The 20,924-nt window shown below is 42.1% G+C and overlaps 1 protein-coding gene across 1 annotated transcript in view; it reads right to left on the bottom strand.

The window, feature by feature from the left end:
• Window positions 1-19,768, bottom strand: part of tenm1 (teneurin transmembrane protein 1) — a 148,058-nt gene extending 128,290 nt beyond the window's left edge. Inside the window, exons 1-2 of the mRNA XM_053323537.1 lie at window positions 19,538-19,768; window positions 15,693-15,933 (exon numbers count right to left, since the gene is read on the bottom strand). Of these exons, the coding sequence (XP_053179512.1) occupies window positions 15,693-15,933; window positions 19,538-19,768 (472 nt within the window). The remainder of the gene's footprint in view (window positions 1-15,692; window positions 15,934-19,537) is intronic.
• Between the last annotated feature and the right edge of the window lie 1,156 nt (window positions 19,769-20,924).

Genomic DNA, 20,924 nt, shown 5'->3' on the forward strand with positions numbered 1-20,924 from the left:
TGATCATGTGCAAAAAATGGATAAAACAAACAACATATGATGAGCATGAAACTGCAAGTCACTCAAACAAAGGAGCACCCTACCAAATTGTCACCATAAAAATACCATATTACAGTATATATACCATTTCTTGCAAGACAAGTTTTGTACAATCAATGGCACCAGGTGAAACTACTTATTCCAAAGTTTGACATATAGCTACCAGGACAAGACCAAGACAGCATGACTGCTATTTCCCCAAGACCTCAACCTCAACACACAGTTGACCTGATGAACCAGTAGGAGTTAGTGACATGGAAGTGGTCCATACTTGCTTCCCACCAATGAACACTGCCAGTTACGGTATGTTTGATGGTACAGGCAGCCAGCCAAGCCAGTAGAAATGTAGCACAGTGACAAAGTAGGAAATGATCTATACAAACCATTCAAGGTAAGTTTTTCAGCAGATAGACACGAGTATATTCCAATAAAGCATTTGAACTTTAATACAGTGTACAATCCCTTCAAAATATCTGATAATTAGACTACTTCCATACATGCTGCATACTTTTTTGCTGCTATACCTTATTCATGAATTGGTAGAAAATCTTCACTTTTAACTATAAGAAAATTCTTTGTACCTTTAATGCTTATTGTATTAGGAGGTACTGTACTTATCTAGTCTCATGGGGGCCCATTACGGTGCAATTGTGAAAAGCATGTTTTTTTGGTTCCAAACACGAACCCCCTCCTGTACCTCCATTAGAGTGTGTACAGTGTCTTCATGTATTGAATGTGAAAACGAATTTTCTCTCAGAGGATAATAGAGTATCTGTCCACTTTACTGAGGTGAACAGTTGTGCTGCCTTTGTCAATAATATTCCTGTAGATGTGTTATCTCAATGTGCCTACTGCAGCACCTGAGGACTAGTCAATATCTCACAATGTACCTCTGACCTGTGGGCAAACCTGTCCCACTCTTCCTTTCAACTTCCGATGGACATTGATTTTCTAGCAACTCCTACTCATATATAAATGCGGCAATTGAGGAGATGCGGACAGGGACGTACTTTATGCACAGATCAGGGGCTTTTGAGTAAATAAAATGTAGTATATTTATTTTCTCAGATGCAGCTAACTCACAACACAAAAGGACTGTAGCATCCTAAAGCAAGCTCAAAATCTGAATCGTTTGTTGATGTTATTCTTCTCCTGATCCTCAAATACAGTGTGTAAGTGTGACGAGTGTTACACCATGGATGTATGATATGTGAGGTGCTATTTTAGAGTGAAAGCGTGTGTGTGTTTGTGTGTGTGTGCTTGTGTGTGTATCAGCAAGAGATGGCAGTATCTAGGTCTATGTGATGAATCTGTTTCAGTGGCAAGCAGGGCCCTGCAAGCAGCATGCCGTCTGTTAATTCACATTCTCTGCAGGTGGTTAGAGTCTGTGGCTGATGATAGCAGGAGGTGTTGAGAAATGGAGGAAAAGAGAGAAAAGTGAACAAAAAAAAAAAAAGCTATGTGCAGGATGATCCCTGATGTCAACCGTTGGCAAAACAAAATTTAAAGTGTAACTATAACTGCAACTCTCTGGCATTCATTTAACAAGTTGCTTCCCTTGTGGCTGCACCCCAGTAAATAATTGCACAAGAAAGAATTGCAAAGTATACACTGCAGTGAGAAAGAATCAGCTACAAGAGAAATATTTCTGCTCAATGTGCTCAAGTGTAAAGCCACTCTGTGCTTGTATAAGTAAAATTAGCTTGAGCAGCAATTTCAGCTGGAGAGGTTTTGATCTCTGAGCCATCATGTCTTCATTAAAGTATCAACCGATGATTGCGGCACCACCAAACCAGACGTGTTTATTTCAGCTGCAATTATAGTCCATGTTACATCCACGCAATCATAACCTCTGTCAGTGATAAACAGTCCCACACAGAGCTGCTTCTCAGAGCTGTGAAATGCTATAGATTTCTCTCTCTCTGTTTTCCTTCTCTGCCTCTGGCCAAACATTGCTGGTGATCGTGCATCACATTCATTCCCACTAATGTATAAGGCTGTGACAATAACCACAATACCACGGTCATGTGATGCCTACCAAGGGTTTGAGTCATTACCATCATTGCTTTCTTTTTTTTTGGTGTACGTGTGGGTTGGGGGTATTTCTTTTTCTGTTTTTTTTATATTTTATTTTTTTTACTGGTGCCAGTTACAGCAGGCTCCATGAACACACAACCATTGCCAGCTGTGTGATATTCACAGCGGCTGGTATGTCATGTTCATCCTCACTCGTCTCCCAAGCGGAGTTGAACGAAAAAGAATGAGACGGAGACACACAGTCATCTCTCCAGTGTTTTGTGTGTGTTATAATATATTCCTAACAACTGAGGGAATATAGCTAACGCACATCTCTCGCAATCGTTTAAGTGTGTGAGCCGGCCTGTATGAGGACAGAGGCGGCGGGCACAGTGGGGGTCAGTCGCTGCTCTCATAGTCGTTATGCTGGATGAGATGTGTTTCCTGACAGTATTTCACTGGGTATATCGAGTGTAGAAGGGCGCAGCACTTTGCCTCCGACTGTCTAACTCCACCACGGGAGAGACGGCAGGGGCTCTGGCCATGTGTGTGTTTTTGTTTTACGCAGTCTCCATGATCCACTGAGTGAATCGAGCTGAGCCGAATTCACTGCTGTGAGTAGGGCGGGGGATGGGGGAGGGAAAGGGAAGGAAAGTGGCTCCATCATGGAAAATGTATGGCGTTTTAATCAGAACTGACTGTTTTGATTAAAGCAATTTGTGTCAACATAAGTGCAAGCGATAACATCATCACACACAGTGGTACTAATATAACAAAAAAAGGCCATTTTCAAAAATCCATACCTTCACAGCCTTACTAATGTAGCATACAACTGCAGATATACATCTGATACATCTCACCCGCTGGTCCCCCTCGCTCTTTCTCTACCTCCGCCTTGCCTGAGATATTAGGGGAAATCCATTCAGCTATGACAGCCCAGATGTAAACAGCACTTGCATAGACCCTGCCCACTCAAGATCTCACCACAGGGAAAGATCTAGAATTGGTGTGTGCTATGATGAGGAGAAAGGTATAGTTAGTCCAAATCAAGAAGATTGATGTGTAACTGCTATTTGTATCACTTGTGTTGCTCAGGTAGAAATACAGCTCCAAAACTGGTTTATAGTGGCTGCTGCCCTTCTGTTTCATGTCTTATAAAGCTGAAAGAAAAGATACTGCTACATCACCTGCATCACATAAATCAGGCAAGCATAATGGTGAGGATTTGACTGAGGGCATCCGGGGGCAAGGACAGACATATGAGATATTACTCTCATTCATTCTGACTCCCTCCGTTTCCTCCATTCTGTCTGTGTGCTGACCCATCTCTGGTGCTGACCCAAAAAGACTAGAAAGAAGAACCGCATCCACCTATCACCAGCCGCATACCCCATTATCTCTCTCGCCCCGCAGCTTCGAAGGGGCTCAGCTCATCCTTCCCCGAGGTGATCATCTCTCAACACATCTCACAGGCTAGACTCCAATCTGCTCATTCCCAAATCGTACAGGGATCTTCTCCGCTCAGTCAGGGCTCTAGTCATTCCCTTTATTCCATCACAGATAGAAAAACAATAGATGAATGTATCTTGAATGTAACACCATCTCCTCCGGGGACGGAAGGAGACCATAAGAATTGATGAAGCATGTCCATTCGGTCTAAAAACTACAGATGTGTAGTTCCTTGAACAGACTGTAATACACCCTGAGGTTAAAGAGGGGCAAAAGGGGAATCGGCTTACAGTGTGAGCCAGTGCTTCCCTTCTTTATGCTTCACCATGTATGTTGCTTATTATTTTTACTCACAATGAACATATTAAATCAAAACAAATGACCCATGACTAATTCTTTACAGACATGTAGTGCCTATCAAACTTTGTTGAAACAGTGTCTGTGGGCCTGTAGAAAGATGATACATATTAATAGGACTAGGGTGTAAGATTTAATAAAGAAATGGAATATAATGTTCATGTATGTTTTGATTATTGTATATTGATTTTTTGTGTCTTTGTTACCATAGACTAAGCCCTTTATATCTACATAGAGAGTGAATCTTCTTCCATGGAGCCCAGCATGTTTCTACAGTAGCCCAGAACAGACAAAACAAACACTGGCTCACTGGTTTCACAGCCACACCAAGTTCTCCTACAACAGGGATATTCAATTAAAATTCACTGAGGTCCAATTTGTGAAAATGTCCTCAAGTGAAGGTCTGGAACATCATAATAATGTCTGTGTTATTTTTCAGTACCTTGAAGCAGCATTGTACTGTAGTTACATCAGCATCTGTGTCTAGTGGCTAGATTGTAGACTGTCAAATAAATACAGTAGAATTCTAGATAATAAAATAAAATAGATAAAATAGCAATAAAAAAGAATAAGATGAATAAATGATCTTTTCTTATATCAAATAAAGATGGCATTTTAAAATAAAGTGCATCACAGAAAGCTTTTGATTGTGCTTCTTAAATAAAGTGCTTAGTTTTAGAAAAATAAAAAAGAATCCCTTTTTACTTTTAAACTGAACCTTAAACCATAAACTTAATTTCATATCTAATAACTTTATAACGAAACATCTCAACAAATATCAACTTCTTTCTCTCTGTGTATTTCACTGATAATCAAGTCTCTCCGCATGTCTGAATGCACAGATTTGATTGGCTGATTAGTGTCATGTGAGAAGCTGCACACTTTTACCGTAATAGCTGAAGAAACTGTGCTTGTAAAATAGAAACATTCAGACAAAATTGAACAATCCTCAGTATTTCATCAGTCCTACTGTCACATGCTTGGAAAGGAAGGGAGGAGGATCTGTTGGTTGCAATCTGTGACCTCACTGTTCAATAAATCTTACACACTGGTCTTTTCACCTTTCCATGAACAAAAACACAAAAGGGAAATGTGTCAGAAATGGATTCTCTGCTTTAACATACTGTAAGCCTTAAACATTAGCAGAGATTTCTTTAGCTTATTACATTTTGTGGGTTTACAGGTAGCATTTTTCCCTATCAAACATTTAGGACTAACTTGATCTATACTGCAATACAAGAATGACAATGCTGCTTTATTTCCATGTATTCTATCATGATCATCAGCTTGTGAAGATGTTGACCAGGATATGTAGCTTAAGCCTTTTAGCATATCATGTATGTAGATATCCAGTGCATATTTGTATATATAAGATATCTCATTTTCAAATAAGTGACCTGGAAACAGTGTTTTCAATCAAATCATGGAGCAAACATTTAATTAGCTACCTCTGTTTGAAGCGAAGGACCCGTTGTTTCAAAAATTGACCATAAATTTCAGAGGGTAATTATGCCACTGTTATCCCTGTCAACTGCATTCCTGCCAGGACCAAATGCTCGGCAGGCATAGCAACAGTAACTAAGTCGAACTGAGTTCAACTTACATTACATTTTATTACATTACAGTAAGCACACATTAAAAGAGGGGCCACTTCAACAGTCTCCTCATTTAGTTCAATTTGATTATGCACTTTGGTGTCTGGACTTACTTGTCTTTATGATTGCTTGCAATTTATTTATTACTATGCTATTTGGAATCATGATGATTCATATTGAGTCTATCTGCTATTTGCTTATTCCAGGGAGTCAGCTGAAACTTAAAATGTTGAGTTTAAGATTTGCCTGCATGTACTCTTTCTACATCTTGCTTCAATGTCTTGAATGTGTGTGTGTGTGTGTGTGTGTGTGTGTGTGTGTGTGTGTAGTATTGGCCATGGTGTGTACTGAATATTATCCACCTGGCCAGACTCACTGCACCGGCTGGTGTTGATCTGATTCAGCTACAACACACACATCGGGAAAAAAAACATCTGTTTGGAGCGAAATGCACTCACTCACGCACTCACTCACGCACGCACACACACTCACACTCACACACACACACACACACACACACTCACACTCACACTCACACTTACACACACACACACACAAAGTGCACACTTATTTGGAAGCACATGGACATTCAAATACATTATGTGCATCCCCACACACACACACACACACACACACAAACACACACACACACACACACACACACACACTCACCCCATCCACCTCACATGCATACACATAAACACGATCTGGAAATGGCATTGAGCATCTGTTTGGACGGGTCTAGCACATTCAGTTTTTGTGAAACACTGGCAAGAACCCTGTATTGGCCATGAGAAGCTTTTCTATTGCAGCAGGGTGACCGGGTGACCAAGCAGCCGTCCAATTGTCTACCCGCCTCATCCACACACACAATATAAACATGGGCACACACACACACACACACACACACACACACACACACACTTTTAAACACAGACACAGCAATGCAAATTCAGTTCCACCCCCTGCCCCTGACACCGCCACTCTCTTTTCCCAAGTCACCCATAAAATGCTCATGCTTTTAGCAGTATTCTGAAGCATTTTAAGAAGCTATTTATTATAACAGCATGATTATCTGTCTGGTGTTAGGGTGATCTATCTAGCAAACTGATTGGGTGCGCCATTAACGCCCTCTCGTCTGGCACAGGTGGCAGCTGGTTAAAGCACATGCAACAAAAAAACAAGGAAAAAAAGCCTCTACTATTTGATGTATTGTGTGATATTTTCCATAAGTATACAGTGCTATCCCTGCCACGGTGTGACAACATATAAATGAATCTTTAGCACAAGGAGAAAGTGGTCAATCAAACATGCTACAATGAGCACCAGTGAGCACACACATTTCAACAAAACTTCCTCTTTCGAAATCAAATGCTAAAAATAAACACAGTGTGCTTGATTCTTGGGGGCCTTGGGATGATTCCATGTATTGAATATATGAAGGTGATGTCTTATGCCAATCTGTCATGTCTCATCTTAACAAATGTATATCTTCAGGGAGCGCCGGTTTAGCATTTAGCATGTACATACATCACATCAATGTCACTTGACAAACGCACCCCATTTGTATTGCTGACAGCTTGGTTGAGACCTAGGTGTGCCAGTTGGCATGTTTGTTTGTCAAGTGAATTTGCGTGCATGCACGGGAGTGAGAGAGAGAAAGAGAGGGATGAGGGGAGACACAGTTTCAGGAACCGAGGGCAAAACAAACAGAAACAGAGAAAAAGAGAGAGGACTCCAAGGCAGAGAGTGTTACGCCAAGGCCCGGAGGAGTTTTCAGTTATTTACATATGCAGATTCTGGTCACCCCAGATCCCTACCCTCATCAAGAGAAACCAATTAAAACTCTCTTCATTTAATGTTTACCTTAATTAACCGTAACAATTAATGGCTTTCAAAAGTCCTATTGTGGCTTTTTCAATTAAAAGACGCCTGTGACAAAGGTTGCAATCCAATCCTATAAATCATACAGACAATTCTCCAGTGAGTGGAAGAAGTCCATCCCAAGGCTAAGTGAATGAGTGAAATAGGCTCATATATCACTTGTTCTTTTATTGTTGGTTTATGCTTCATCTTCATACTTGACTTGAAAAGTTTCTTTTTTTCCAGGTAAGGATAGCTCGTACACTGTGGAAACCTCTGCACGTGCCTGAGCACACATGGGCATGCGTGTGTGTGTGAGCGCGTAGGTGTCCACCCATCCAACCAGCAGTGCTCATACTGGTCAGCAGATTGTTGGGTGAGACCCAGTGGACCATTAGCTGTCCGTAGCTGCCAAGGCTGAGAGCTGATAATGACAGGTGGTGTACACACCCTGGAGGTCTGACAGGCTCAGGGCACCGTGCCATGTAACAACAGCCTTTACTACTGGCACCAAGGCTGTGATGGCAGCCTTTAACACTGGCACCGTCACAGCTGTGGCAGAAGTATCCCTGGCAGTATCATGACGGCTGCAATGGAGGAGCAGCCATTACTACAAGCAGTTAAACTAAAATGGCAGGGATTGTTAATGGCGAGGAAGCCATTACACTGTCATTACTATCCCTGACATCCTCTTGGCGAATGCATTTAAATCCCTATGCTGGCTGAGATGACAACTCTGATTATCAGAATAACAATGAACATGTAGGTTTGTTATTCAGATGGCCTTTTTTTCACAGCAGAACCATGCCCAGCGACAGGTCCCATTCATCCACACTGACGATGTTATTGTGCAGGACATAAAGGTCTTGATGTGCTTACTTTTCTTTTTCTTTCTCTGTCATTGTTCAATTAAGCTTTTTTACCTGCCCATTCACAGAAGCAGCAGCTTTTTCTTAAGGCCTACGCTGAGACACCTCAGGTAGATGAAAAAAGACTGAGCGATGGAAGTTTCTGATTTGAATTTTCTTAATTTCCTCCTTTGTGTCCTGGCAACCATTCCCTGTCTGTCCAGCTGTGTTGTGGCTGTGGTCTCTGCAACTCCTCTAAAATAAATACCCCAATGATCCCCTCACACACACACAGAACACAAAACAGCAGGAGTGTGTGTGGGCATCTGAGTATGTGTGTCCATACAGGCACCTTTGTGTCCTCCGCCCCCACTCAGACCCCCACCACCCCAGGCTGCAGAACACTCTGATTTGCACTAATCTCTCAGTACACTCTCTGGGCTATTGTTCCTCTCTGCTGTGAGCTTATTCATGTGCCACTCACCATGCTCTCCTCTCATTTTAATACTCCAGCAGCGCTGGGAGCTAAAAACAGGTTTAAGCCCGTTTATTCAACTGTTTATTAAAAAAAATCTGCTCGCCTCTCACCTCCTCTGCTGTAGAGGTGATCGGCGAAATGTGTGCGAGCTGTGACCGCTTATTAAAATGGCAAGTAGTGGCTGCACTCTGTGATGTTTCCATCACTCAGTTTATGTATACAGACAGCCTGTAGGCAGCCAGTGGACAGCCCGAGATGAAAGCCGCAGCTGATGTTCTGATTTGATGACTGTTGCCATGGCAGCGGGATGAGAATGGAGGAGGGGTGTACGCATTCAGAACACAGACAGAGAAAAGAAAATTATCTCTCTCTCGCTCCTTCTTTGACACACACACACACACACACACACACACACACACACACACACACACACACACACACACACACACACACACATATGAACACACAACCTTAAACCCTCCATCAAAGAGTAGTACAGTCCAGTAGGTCCTCATTGGATCAGTGAGCTGTAAAGGCCCATCATTAGGACAACAGGGTGGGGTCTAACATTCTTGACAGCTTGTCAAGAAGAGAACCTGCATGGCTAACTATGTGATGAGACCGCTATTAAAGAAGAGGAAATCCAAAACAACTGCTCTGTTGCTACAAGGAGGCACCTGGCGGATTCATGGTAGCCTCTCCTGGATGGCTGAACGGCCGGTTCAATAAAAACGGTTGCTGGCTCCAGCGGACGTGTTTATAGTGTTTCCTCTGGCCAAGCACGGCACCAGGGTTAAGTTGATCATCTCTCACTCTGGTAAAATAGCCAGGGGAGTCTGTGTACCACTAGATCAACTCTACAACTTAAAGACCCTAAACGTTACAGCTCAGATGATCGATATGGCACTGAGCAATGTTCTTTACGAGCTAATAGACAAATCCATTCCTGCAAACCCCCTTGGGCCACAGGAAGGCAAGAAGGGAGTTAGAGTATGCGGCTGTTTGCCTGGTGTTGCCACTTAGCCTTCCACTCGCTCGCACGCACGCACGCACACACAAACACACCAGGGAGGTTAGAGAGACACCAGGATGCAACAGTGTGTACGTGTGCGTGTGTCCATATGTGTGCTTTTATTGGCACATCTGCGGATGTCTCTATCTCTGAGGGCATTGTAGTTTCCTGATTCCACTGAGGTTATCACAACTGCAGAGCTGCCAAAAGGAGATTTGTGTCCTCCAACATCAGAAGGAGGAAAAACACATAAAACCCATTACATTCACATTGCCTAAATGTTCCTATCTGACACGTTAGGATAAGAGAGCTTACATGAAGTATTTGTAATTCCCTCACTATCTAATTAAAAGTACGAATTGCCTAATAACTGTCAGCATTGCATCATAAAGTAGAGAAATCCTGAAAATCTGATTCCCATCTGAAATCTAACACCTGTTGCTATTTCACCAGATTCCATCAATTCATCTAAAGGGTATTCAAAACAACTTTAAAGCATCTCAAATGATTCCTAGCTAAAATTAAACTTGTATAAAAGTTAAACCGCGGCAGGATTTTTCTGATGTGTTATGTGTCTTTACTTGCCAGCGAGGTTTTCTTTCGTCCTATCTTCTCTGTGCCCTGCCTTTGTCTTTCTCTGTGCCCTGCGCTCGCTCATTAAACTGTAAGGTCAGTTTTTTCACTCCACTCTCCCACCCTTTGTCTCCACGCTCTCGCTAACCTTCTGCAACACTTACTTGAACACAGCTTGCCCAAACTTAACTGCAAAACTTCAGCAGATCATTATAAAAAATAATGGACCATGTTTATAAAGGATATGAGGGCCCTCTATGACATTGCGCAGTCCCCCAGGCCCTTAAACAACCTAGTTTATAGCAGCCATGTAACATTTATGTTTAAGGTAACATTCATGCTTGTCTTATTTCAAGGCGAGGACACTGTGGAAAAAAAAAACATATTTTAAATGACTTCATTTGAAGGTCTAATGGCGGCAATCTATTTTGGGGCAATATGCCTCATTTAGTCTTAGTAAGTATAGACCTGGCAGGCATCTTCTGTGTTACAGAGTAACTTTCACTCTCTCATTTAAGGCATAGGACATTCATTTTGCTTATCCTTCATTTATTGGAACAGTATATTTAAGAGAATTGGAATTTAGTTAGGATATATGGGCGGGGGAAAAGAAAAAACCTCCCGGCTGCTTTCTCCAGCAATTATAGTACATATTGAAATAGCAGTAAGTCTGCCATGCAGTTGTTGAAAAGGAAAACACTGCACTGAAAACATTTCCAAATCCTAACAACAAATAAAGGCTTGTAAATGAGTCATCTACTGATGTATATTTTTGATTTTGTTTAGAGCTACAGTACCACGCAGACGTTTGGACACGCTTTCTCATTCAAGTGAATTGACTGGTGCTGTACATTTACTATTTTCTCTGCTAAATCATCTCTTAATTTTATTTTTAACAATCAATTCATCTGAAGTCTATGTACTACCACAACAATGTGACAAATGTCTATCATCGTTTCCCGGAACATTTCATGATTTTCAAACGTGGTCTTCAAATTACTTGTTTTATCCCACCAGTAATCCAAATCCCAAATGTTTTCCATTTATAAAGAATTTATACATGGAAGAAAAACAGTTTGTGAAATGACAGCGTTCAAATTGAATTCAAGTGGCACAAGCTGTCAGTGTCTCCATTAAGTGCTGTTGTAGATCACATGATTTTATGGTTTTAATATTCATTAAGCAACATCCTGCTTTGAAATACTCACTCACTGTTCAGCCCGCTGAGCAGAAAATAAAGATAACGCCAAATAAAAACTGAATACTAATGTGATTTTTTAAAATTGATATAGATTCACTACGTTCAGTTTTCATGCAGTTTTATGTCATTCTGCACTTGTACTTTGTGTACTTTCTGTTATTCTGTGACTGGTAATAAAACAGTGTGTCACTGCCTGGTCAGTGGGCTAACATGTCTTGAAGCAGGGGGATTAAATCCATACTGAGCCATGTTTTTCAATGCTGTTGCTTTCATAAGGCTGGACTGCTAACTCGGGGACACTAAATGTTTGAGGCAATTTGAAAACCCATTTTCTTCCAACCATTATCTGCAGTCTATGGCGGAAATGGAACACTCAAACCTTTCTAGTGTATTAATTTAGCACTGTGATCAGACAGTTATAAGGGGAGTTGTCAAGTTGCGAAAAAATAATGGACGTCCTGCAGCCAATCAGAATCAAGTGCTTACTCAGGCCATGGTAATTACACAGATATTTGCATTTTAGCACAGAAAGTTATCTACCATAATGAGTGATATAGCCTTTCATTGGACTGCTGTTTGCAGTTGCCTTTGAACCATTCTGTTCAGAGCACGATGTATGAAAAGTGCAGCGATGTAACACCAGGAGGCTGTCTGCTTCATGCCAATGTGTCAATCCCAAAAGTGGAGGGAAAAAAGATAAGCCAAAAAGATAGACAATAGGCTAGAGTAAATCTGCAACTGATTAAACTAATGAAAAACTGTTCAATTAATTAGCATCTCATTATAGGACAGCGTTGTAACCCAGATAATACAGCTAATGCATTTTTTTTTATTCCACACTGCAGTAATTCAAAAGACTGACACCAAATCTGTCTGGCCTTTCTCTCATCACCTCCCCTCTTGAATTCCTCTTTGCATTTATGTCATCCCTTCCACCCAGTGACTGAGCTTCAATGGCAATGCAATTTTTAAAAGTTAAATGAAACATTTGGGAAATATGCTTCTTCTTTTTCTGAGAGTTATATGGGAAGATCGATACATGTGTTAAAGGTGCAGTGTATAAGATTTAGTGGCAGTGATGCTGCAGATTGCAACAAAATGTGTACACCCCCAACCACACCAATCCTTTCAAGTGTATAGGATAATCAATGGGGGCTGCAAAACTCATAAAAAACTTTCTAGAGCCAGGTGTTTGGTTTGTCCATTCTGGGCTACTGTAGAAACGAAATGGTGGGCACTATTCATAAAGACCTGCTGCTTATGATATTAAAGGCTCATTCTAAGGTAACAAAAAAAATGTTTTTCATGTAATTATACATGAAATAAAACATATTTATAAGTATTAATTTTCATGTCCTTTATGTATACAGAGCTACAACAAAGAGGCAATAAACATAGCTCAGTATAAAGACTGGATAAGAGAAAAATAGCTAACTTGGCTATCTTCAAAGTACCTTGCAAAAACTCTTTCCAGTGCTATATTAGACAACTTTGAGGAGTTTAAACATGAAAATGTCTTGTGCACACGCCCACACCGTGTCCATAAAGAACTTTTGTGTTGATGTGAAAGAACTTGACTGGCCTGCACTGACCCGATCGATATACATAAGCGTGAATTCAAAGCAAGAACGTATTGCCCAACATCAGAGACAGACCCCATTGACATCCTTGTGGCTGAAGGGGATCAAAGTCCTGCTGTAAGAACCAGCAGCATCGCAAAGCAGCATATTAGTCAATGGTTTTTGGAATGTTCAACAATCACAGATGGGTGTCCACGTGCTTTTTTGCATATATATACATATGCATATAGTGTGTGTGTGTATGTGTGTGCAGCAGTAAACTCCAGCTGAACTACACTTTGTCTTTCTACTGCCAATCTCCTCTTTTCTAATGGTGTACTGTCGTCAATTCAGGGCGTTGATGTTTTCCCGAGTTTGTCAGCAGGTCTGACTGGTGCTCAAGGATGCCTACAGCCTTCCTCAAGGGAGGTGTCACAGTTGGACATGCATCCCCCCCCCCACCACCCCATCACACACACACATGAAAGAGAATGAAGACAGACATCTGTACAAACATGGCTACACACACACACACAAACTGAATTTCTCTTTCGCCTTTACTCTTTCTTAATCTGTCACTCCCTCTCTCTATTTTTCTCACACCCAAATCCACACACAAACACACACACACACACACGCACACAGACTGACTAAATTGACTTGTCAGCTTCAATCAGACTAGGAACAAAAGGATTCCTGCCAGTTTGAAGTTGACATCATTAATGGGTTTGGGAGGGGGTGAGCTCTGAAGACAAAGGGAGTGCAAGGTCGGGCCGACTTAAAATGCACTTTCATTTTGGCAGGGACGTTAGCTTTTTGATTTCAGCCCCTTTACGGCAACATCTTTTTGCGAGTGGCTCTAACTTTCATTATCACTGGGAACAGAGGGGCGTGTGAGACTTTGTTGTGCTGATGGAGAGAAATGTGACATCCATAATGCATTTCCTATTAAAGGATGCCACGCATGGACACACCTGGCCATGTGTCAGAGGGAGATGGACAGGAAGAGGATGAGAATAAATGGGGTGCTGGTGGTGGAGACGGAAAAAAAAAAGAAAAAGAAGGTTGCAGAGTATAGGACACCAGTGCGAGAGAAAACACTAGAAAAGTGGTGAAGTATGAGCAAATATGTTCTGGAAAAGAGGAGAGAGACGGTGTCAGAGAAGGTTTGCAGTGCCACGGGACATATAGCCCTTCATGTGACATATGAAATCCGCACATAAACCAGCTTTCCTGGTGCATTGTAGCAGTAAAGCCAAATGCTTTGAACATTTAAATCCTCTCCTCTCACTTCTGTGACTTCATCCATCCTCATTTGCTTCTGTTTCCTCTGCTGCATGCCCATCTGCCTCCCCCTTTTTTCCCTCTTTCATTCTGACCCTGGATAAAGATAGAGTCCCTCATCTCAAATGGTAATAACTTTGGTCCATATGCACACAGCCATCACAAATTGATTACTGTGTAATGCTGCAAGCACTCCCACTCCCTCACTCTCACTCGCTCCTCTTGCCATCCTGTGATTTTGCACGAGGCTGACTCCACGTCCAATCCGGCTGTCATTAAACAGCACCCCTGGGTGCACCCCAAACATAAACAAGCACATCCTAAACCCTCTCTCGCATAATCCTTCCCTTCCTCTGCCTCAGTGCTCTCCTTCTCCCACCATCTTTGTCTCACGCTCACTTGCGACCAGCTTCTCCTTCACCTGTTTTACCCTCAACCACTCATTCCCTTTTATTCTCATTCTAATTATACCATTACATTACCATTTCTATTCTCTCATTAGCATTTTTTGTTCTCTCTCTATCAGCCTTTCTTTTCTCAGCCACTGAATACGTTCCACCTTTTTTGTGGCACATAAACAGACAGTGCCCTTGGGGATGGGTTGGAGAGCTCTGTCTTTGTTTGTGTGCACCTTTAACTAACTCTCCATCTGCGGGGAGCCCAGCCAAACCCAGCAGTGCAAGACAGATAACTGGCACCATCCCAGACTCTTCTCTAGTTGGCCCCATATCTTCACCCCCGCCTCTCAACTTCTCTTTCCTTCCAGGCTATACTCTTCCCAACAGAGGCAGTTGTCAGCTACCCTCAGGCAGTCAGGTACTGTAGACATCCAACCTCTCCAATTCCTCTTCCTTGAAACCTTAAATCAAAATCTCCTCACATTCCAATGGATATTCAATCCTTTTCTGAGCTATATGCTGCAGATGTTCGTCACTGGACTTTCTTCTGGCTCCATCCCCAGGCAACCCCGCATTCACCTTCAATACAAGCTTACTTCAGAGACTAAATAACCAATAGCACATTTTCTGTATTTAGTGACATGAAAGAGTCTTCAAAGAGAGAGGAACTTAAGCATTAGCATTAGTTCAAAAACTGAGTTTCAATCATGTAATTGCCCAAGGCTGTAAGCTAAACCTTTAAAAGAGTTATAATTTTATATGTTGATTTTCTTTGCATTAATTGGTTTTGTATGTGTTCTCTGTACAGTATAATAAGACAGTGTGAAAATGTATTGTGAAATACAAAGAGAAAAATACAGAAATATCCTGCCTCCAGCACATGCCTCATGCTACTGACATGCACAAAAAATGAATCATGAGAGATGCCCAATATCATCTGCTAAGCTAAAACATTCTATCTCCTCTGGCGTTGATGGACAATCCCAGAGTTGAGTGTAGAGTTGTTTTTTTCCCACTCACCATTGTCAGGCTCAGATTTCCTGTCATGCTCAGTGTCGGTGAGAGAGAGGGCGGAGTTGGCACGGCTCGTGAGGCAGGAGCTCTGTTCGGACTTCAAGCCGCGCATCCACATGTGCTGCAGGCCGTGAGCTGGAGAGGGGTCCACCTCCGGCTCCGTGTCCACGTCCGAGCCCACGCCCAGGGAGTAGCCACGGCTGTGGACGTGAGCAGCGGGTCCGGAGCACAACGCCTCCTCCTCCTCCTCCTGATGCTGCTGCTGCTGCTGCTGCTGTGGGTGGATGTGGTAGTCTGGGCTCCTCATCTGCCCAGCCTTAAGGAAATCTAGATCTAAAGGCGGAGAGGTGGGGGAGACATGCAGATTGATATCATGAAGACATAGAGTGGTAAAGTCTCTTATCCTGGCATGTGTTTTTTTATGTGCCTCTGCAACTAAGCTGACCAGGTGTTTGTTAACAACAGGCATTTACAAGCCAAATACCAAACACCTCCCAAATCATATCAAGAGACAGGCTGTTATTTGAGCAAGCATGTATTATAAGTTTTGCAGCAGAAGTCTGAATCAAAATGCCACCCTCGATTTTTCTTAACCATTTGCCGTGGAGCTATATCCTGTTCGGACTGCCTGATGTGTGTTACTGAGCTTGAGATGTATTGAACTGCTGCTCAAACAGAGCACTGATCTCATCTATATTCTCCTTGGTGGGGTGAAGAGATCAGATAAAGATCAAACCTTATTAATATTGACTCAGACTGAGGGAAAAATTGAGCCTCATATGCTTTCAGGTATTAGAACGCTCTCCAATCCCAAGCATCAACCTGTTATCTGAGAACATCAGATATACTGTGTTAGTCCTCTGGTTACACTTCAATTCAATTCAATTCAATTGAGCTGGACTCTTTTTTTTTTCTCTATAGGCAGTTGAGTAAATTTTCTTTCTCGCCAGCTGAGTTTTCTGTTTAGAATGTATAAGTGGAAGTGATGGAGCTGATGTAATTTGAAAAAATCAAGGCATAAATTGAAATCTATACCGGTACTACAGTAGTCTGGTACCATAGAGACTCTACTGAATACTGAGAACCCAGGAAAGGAAGACTTCCTCTCCTTCTCACTTAGTGAAGTTAATATGTGTGTTGGGTCAGGTCCTCTGAACAAGAACCGCAGTGTTTCAATAAAAGCCGCAGTCCTGTTGACCACTCCATTGACCAGCGATGCGTCCTGCTGTGCCTGTTTGATGGGGTCAAGACCAACTGTGGCTCACACCACTGTTCTGCTGGAATTAAACCGGCGCAAGATTGGTCACCACTGCCCACTACTGTTTAGCTCAAATTGGCTGCAAGAGGGCAATTCAAGAGAAAATAGGCTATTTCCTCCTAGCAACCAACGTGGGCTGTCGGGAAACTGAAAGCTGTTTTATTTCGAACGAACGGAACAGAAGAGAGAGGAGATGTTTGCTGGTAATTAGAGGGAAAACAATATTTTTGAATGACTTCCCATTTTCTGCCATTACAGTCAGTTGCTCTTGACTCACTTCAGCAAAAAATTGACTTCATGATTTGAAAAATTACTTTCAGCAGCTTTATAAGTATTTGTCATAAGTGAAAAATCAAAATGGCAGCAAAAATAGTCTGCGTCATAATATAACAGAAGATAAACACATCTCATTTTAGATTCCAGTCTGAGTGTAGGAGACATGTCTCGCACACTTTTCATAAATCCTATAAGGATTGAGTTTGATTTACTCAGTAAAGTCTCTAAACAGCGTCATCTAGCTGTCCAGCAGCCATAATCCAAATGGAGAAGCTCTGAATTGGTACTCATGTGAGTCACCTTCTATTAATACCGTACAGCAATAAGCATTCTGAGCAACAGTGAGGTAGTGTTTGTGTACATTTTATGCCCTGGGTTTTTTATCTCGGGCCTAGTCTGCAGTACACAGTCAGATTTGATTTACTGCTCATATTCTCCTAAAAGACACTGGACAGGAAGATTAATCAAAAATAAGCAAGCGCAGGACAATGCTCCTTTTAGCAGAGCTGCAAATGCAACATCATTCACTAATGAAACATAATTTGGTTGTAAGTAGTAGGGATAGTGCATTAATAAAGTCATTTACACTGAATTTTTCATATTTTTCTGTGGATGATGATCAATTTTACCATTAAGTGTTATTAGATTGATATTAATGTATATACATGCAGGAAATAGCATTCATGTACTGTAGCTTCAGTTTTTAACCCCACAACACCCACCCGCTCCAAACCTACACCCTATATTATTTTTTGGTATAATTCTACATGATTTTTTAAGTAGTAAAAAGCAAAACAAATATTATTTTAATAACAGTTTGTTCTTTTTTATACTTAAATGATCAAATTATATTAACCTTAACTCTTTAACTTTAATCTGTAACCATACATTAATACTGTCAATAATTTCTGTTTTGTAAACACAGCGTTGAAAAGCTTGAATGATTCACACTGAGTTTAAATTATTTTGGTGAGTTGTCATCAATACTGAAGGATCTTTGAGCTGTAGCTACAGCTTTAAAACTAATGTAGAGAATGTGATTAAGCTTAAATAGAGAATGGATGTGTCTCTGAAAAGAGGTGGTGTAGGATTAAACGGATCGAGAAAAAAATGTGTGACGTGGGGGAAAATAAACAAAAAGGAGATGGGAGAAAAGGAAAGCAAAAGAAGGGAGCAGAGGGCAAGATGGTGGGGCTTTAAAAGATGATGGAAAATATGAAGAACATGAGCTGGGAATTAGAGGAAAAATGAATTGGCTGATCTTTGTCAGGAACACTGTAATCCATTAAAAAACATCACTAGAGGCAACGTCCCCCCTTAACAGTTGGTTACTTAGGTAGGGTATACTATATATAACTCTGTAGCCCAAAGATGAACAGATGTGCTTTGCAGAACCGGCTGCCATTGACATTTCAAAGGCTGCTTTGGGGGGGTCTTTTGCACCTTACCATATGACACTGATGGAAGCGTTGTTTGTTGTGGAAACAGAAAGGCTGAATAACCATTGAAAAAGTCAAGTTTGCATTAACACTGCGATATTCAGGAGGACAGAGAAGCAACATGATGATGACTGATGGCCATCGAGGGGTTGCTGCATGGTGAACAATACAACAAAATCTATAGCAGGTGGCATTCAAACCATGAAATCCCTGAAGTGGCCTACTTGTCAAGAGTTGTAACTGTTATGAATGGCTAATGTTGCTTGTTAGCATGGTGAGTAGGTCTCCCAGAGTAGCTAGAGGTTGGGCTGGGGCAAAGAGTATCTATTGATCACTATGAACCCTGCACAGCAGCATTCTCCTGATGAGGTGCAGCTTCTCTCTTAACAACACACATGACCTGCATAAAGGCCATCCATCACAGCACGCACTGGCCCATTTCTCCTCCTGTCACCAGCAGGGAAGAATTTTTCGGTGTGTATGTGTCAACGTGCCTTTGCATGTGTGCCTATGTCGGTCCGTCTCTGTATCTGTGAGTGTGTGTGTAATGAAGGGTGGTGTTCCACCTCAGGTGAGGCCAGAGAGGTTTGGGGTTGACCTAGTTTAGCTGTGGGAGAGAAATATCACCTCCGTGGAGAAGAGGTAATTGGCTGCCTCCGACTGTCCTTCTGGCTCATTGTGGACTGTAATAGGTAATTCACATAGGTCCTTTTAAAGGCCTCTGTGTGTGCGTGTGTGTGTGTGTGTGTGGCTGCAGTATATGTATGTCTTTGTGTGCCAGTATCCATTTAAGTACATACAGCATCTGTGCAACTGTGGATGTATATTTTTAAAGTAGATACATCCTGCCAAAGTTCGCCCTGAGCATCTACATCTACACACTGCGTGATACCTGGTTGGGGTTGGCTGTAGTTGCTCTGTCTTTCCCGGTGTGAACCAAGAGTGAGGCGTAGCTCATGTGTGTAGTCAGGCAGGGTTTCACGCGAGGTGTAGGAACGGTGGTGGGCACGGCCGTCCTCGCTCTCGTCCGACGAGCTGGTGTACGACATCTCCATCTCATGGCGCCCCTTCGACAACGGCTGGTAGGGTTTACTGTCCATCTCCTCCATGGCTTGTAGGGGTTCCACTTAGTCACTCAGCACAGCCACAGCACAGAGCACAGAGTCTGCAGGCAGGGGAGGTGAGAAAGATGGCGGGAAGCAGGGAAAAAGGTAGGGAGGGAAAATAGAAAGGGACAGCGGGGAGGAAGAAGGGTGGGCCAGTGGTGGAAAATAAAAGGCAACAGGGGAGTGAAGAGAGAAGGTAGGGGAGAAAAAATAGCACACAAAGTTTGTTATTGAACACAGTGGAACAATATTTGCAACATCATTCAGATCACAGCATACAGGCATTCATAAACCATATTTGGCTTCTTTAATATTTCGCACCAAAGGCTAGTTCCAAATCAATACACTCAGAGGGGACCGCCACGGTGGCCATTATGTCCGGGTGTGTTTGAAGAGAAATTGGCCAAAATCAAGCGCAGCACCCCGTTCTTGTTAGTTTCGGGTTCTGTTTTCTCCTGCTTTTGTACGCTTTATCTCTCTTTTACAGGCGACCGCTGACAAGTTCCGGATAAATCAACAAATTTGTAGCTGAGACCCATGTCTGTCACTTTCATTAAACACTGTGACTCACTAGATTCTAAAGTAATGATGAAATACTATTAGACACCAGTCTTTATAGTGTCATTGTCCTCCCAAATTGAGTAATGATAAATCAGCTCTTTCGGTTCTATTCAGCTCAGATTTCCTTGTTCTTCTCTCAACCACATCAAAATCTAGTTCTGATAACGTCCGGCGCAATATGCTTATACCGCCGCTTATAACTAATGATTGATTGGGACAACGATTAGAGCACAGAAGAAGTGATTAGAAAATACTTCATTCATATTAGTTCTCTTTCACTGTGCCCTGCCTGAGGCCTTTCCAGCCTATTTCCTGCAGATATAAAGCTTCTAAATGGAGCTTGAGAGGGTCATTGCTCATAGAGACAAAGTGCTATGGTATTGACCTCTTCAGGGAGTCCTGTAGTCCATATATCAAAGCCATTAGAGCGTGCCTGCTCAATACCTCAGAGATCTGCAGCACAGGGTGATCACCACTAGTCTGATACAAGTTTACAGCTGACCTTTCTACCACTGCAGTAATGCTTTTATTCCACCTGAAAGACTCCTTCCCCTGGCCTCACGCTCACCCTCCTCATTCCCCACATGCATGCACACAC

Source organism: Scomber japonicus, chromosome 8, assembly GCF_027409825.1.
Source record: "Scomber japonicus isolate fScoJap1 chromosome 8, fScoJap1.pri, whole genome shotgun sequence".
In the NCBI taxonomy this organism is placed as follows: Eukaryota; Metazoa; Chordata; class Actinopteri; order Scombriformes; family Scombridae; genus Scomber; species Scomber japonicus.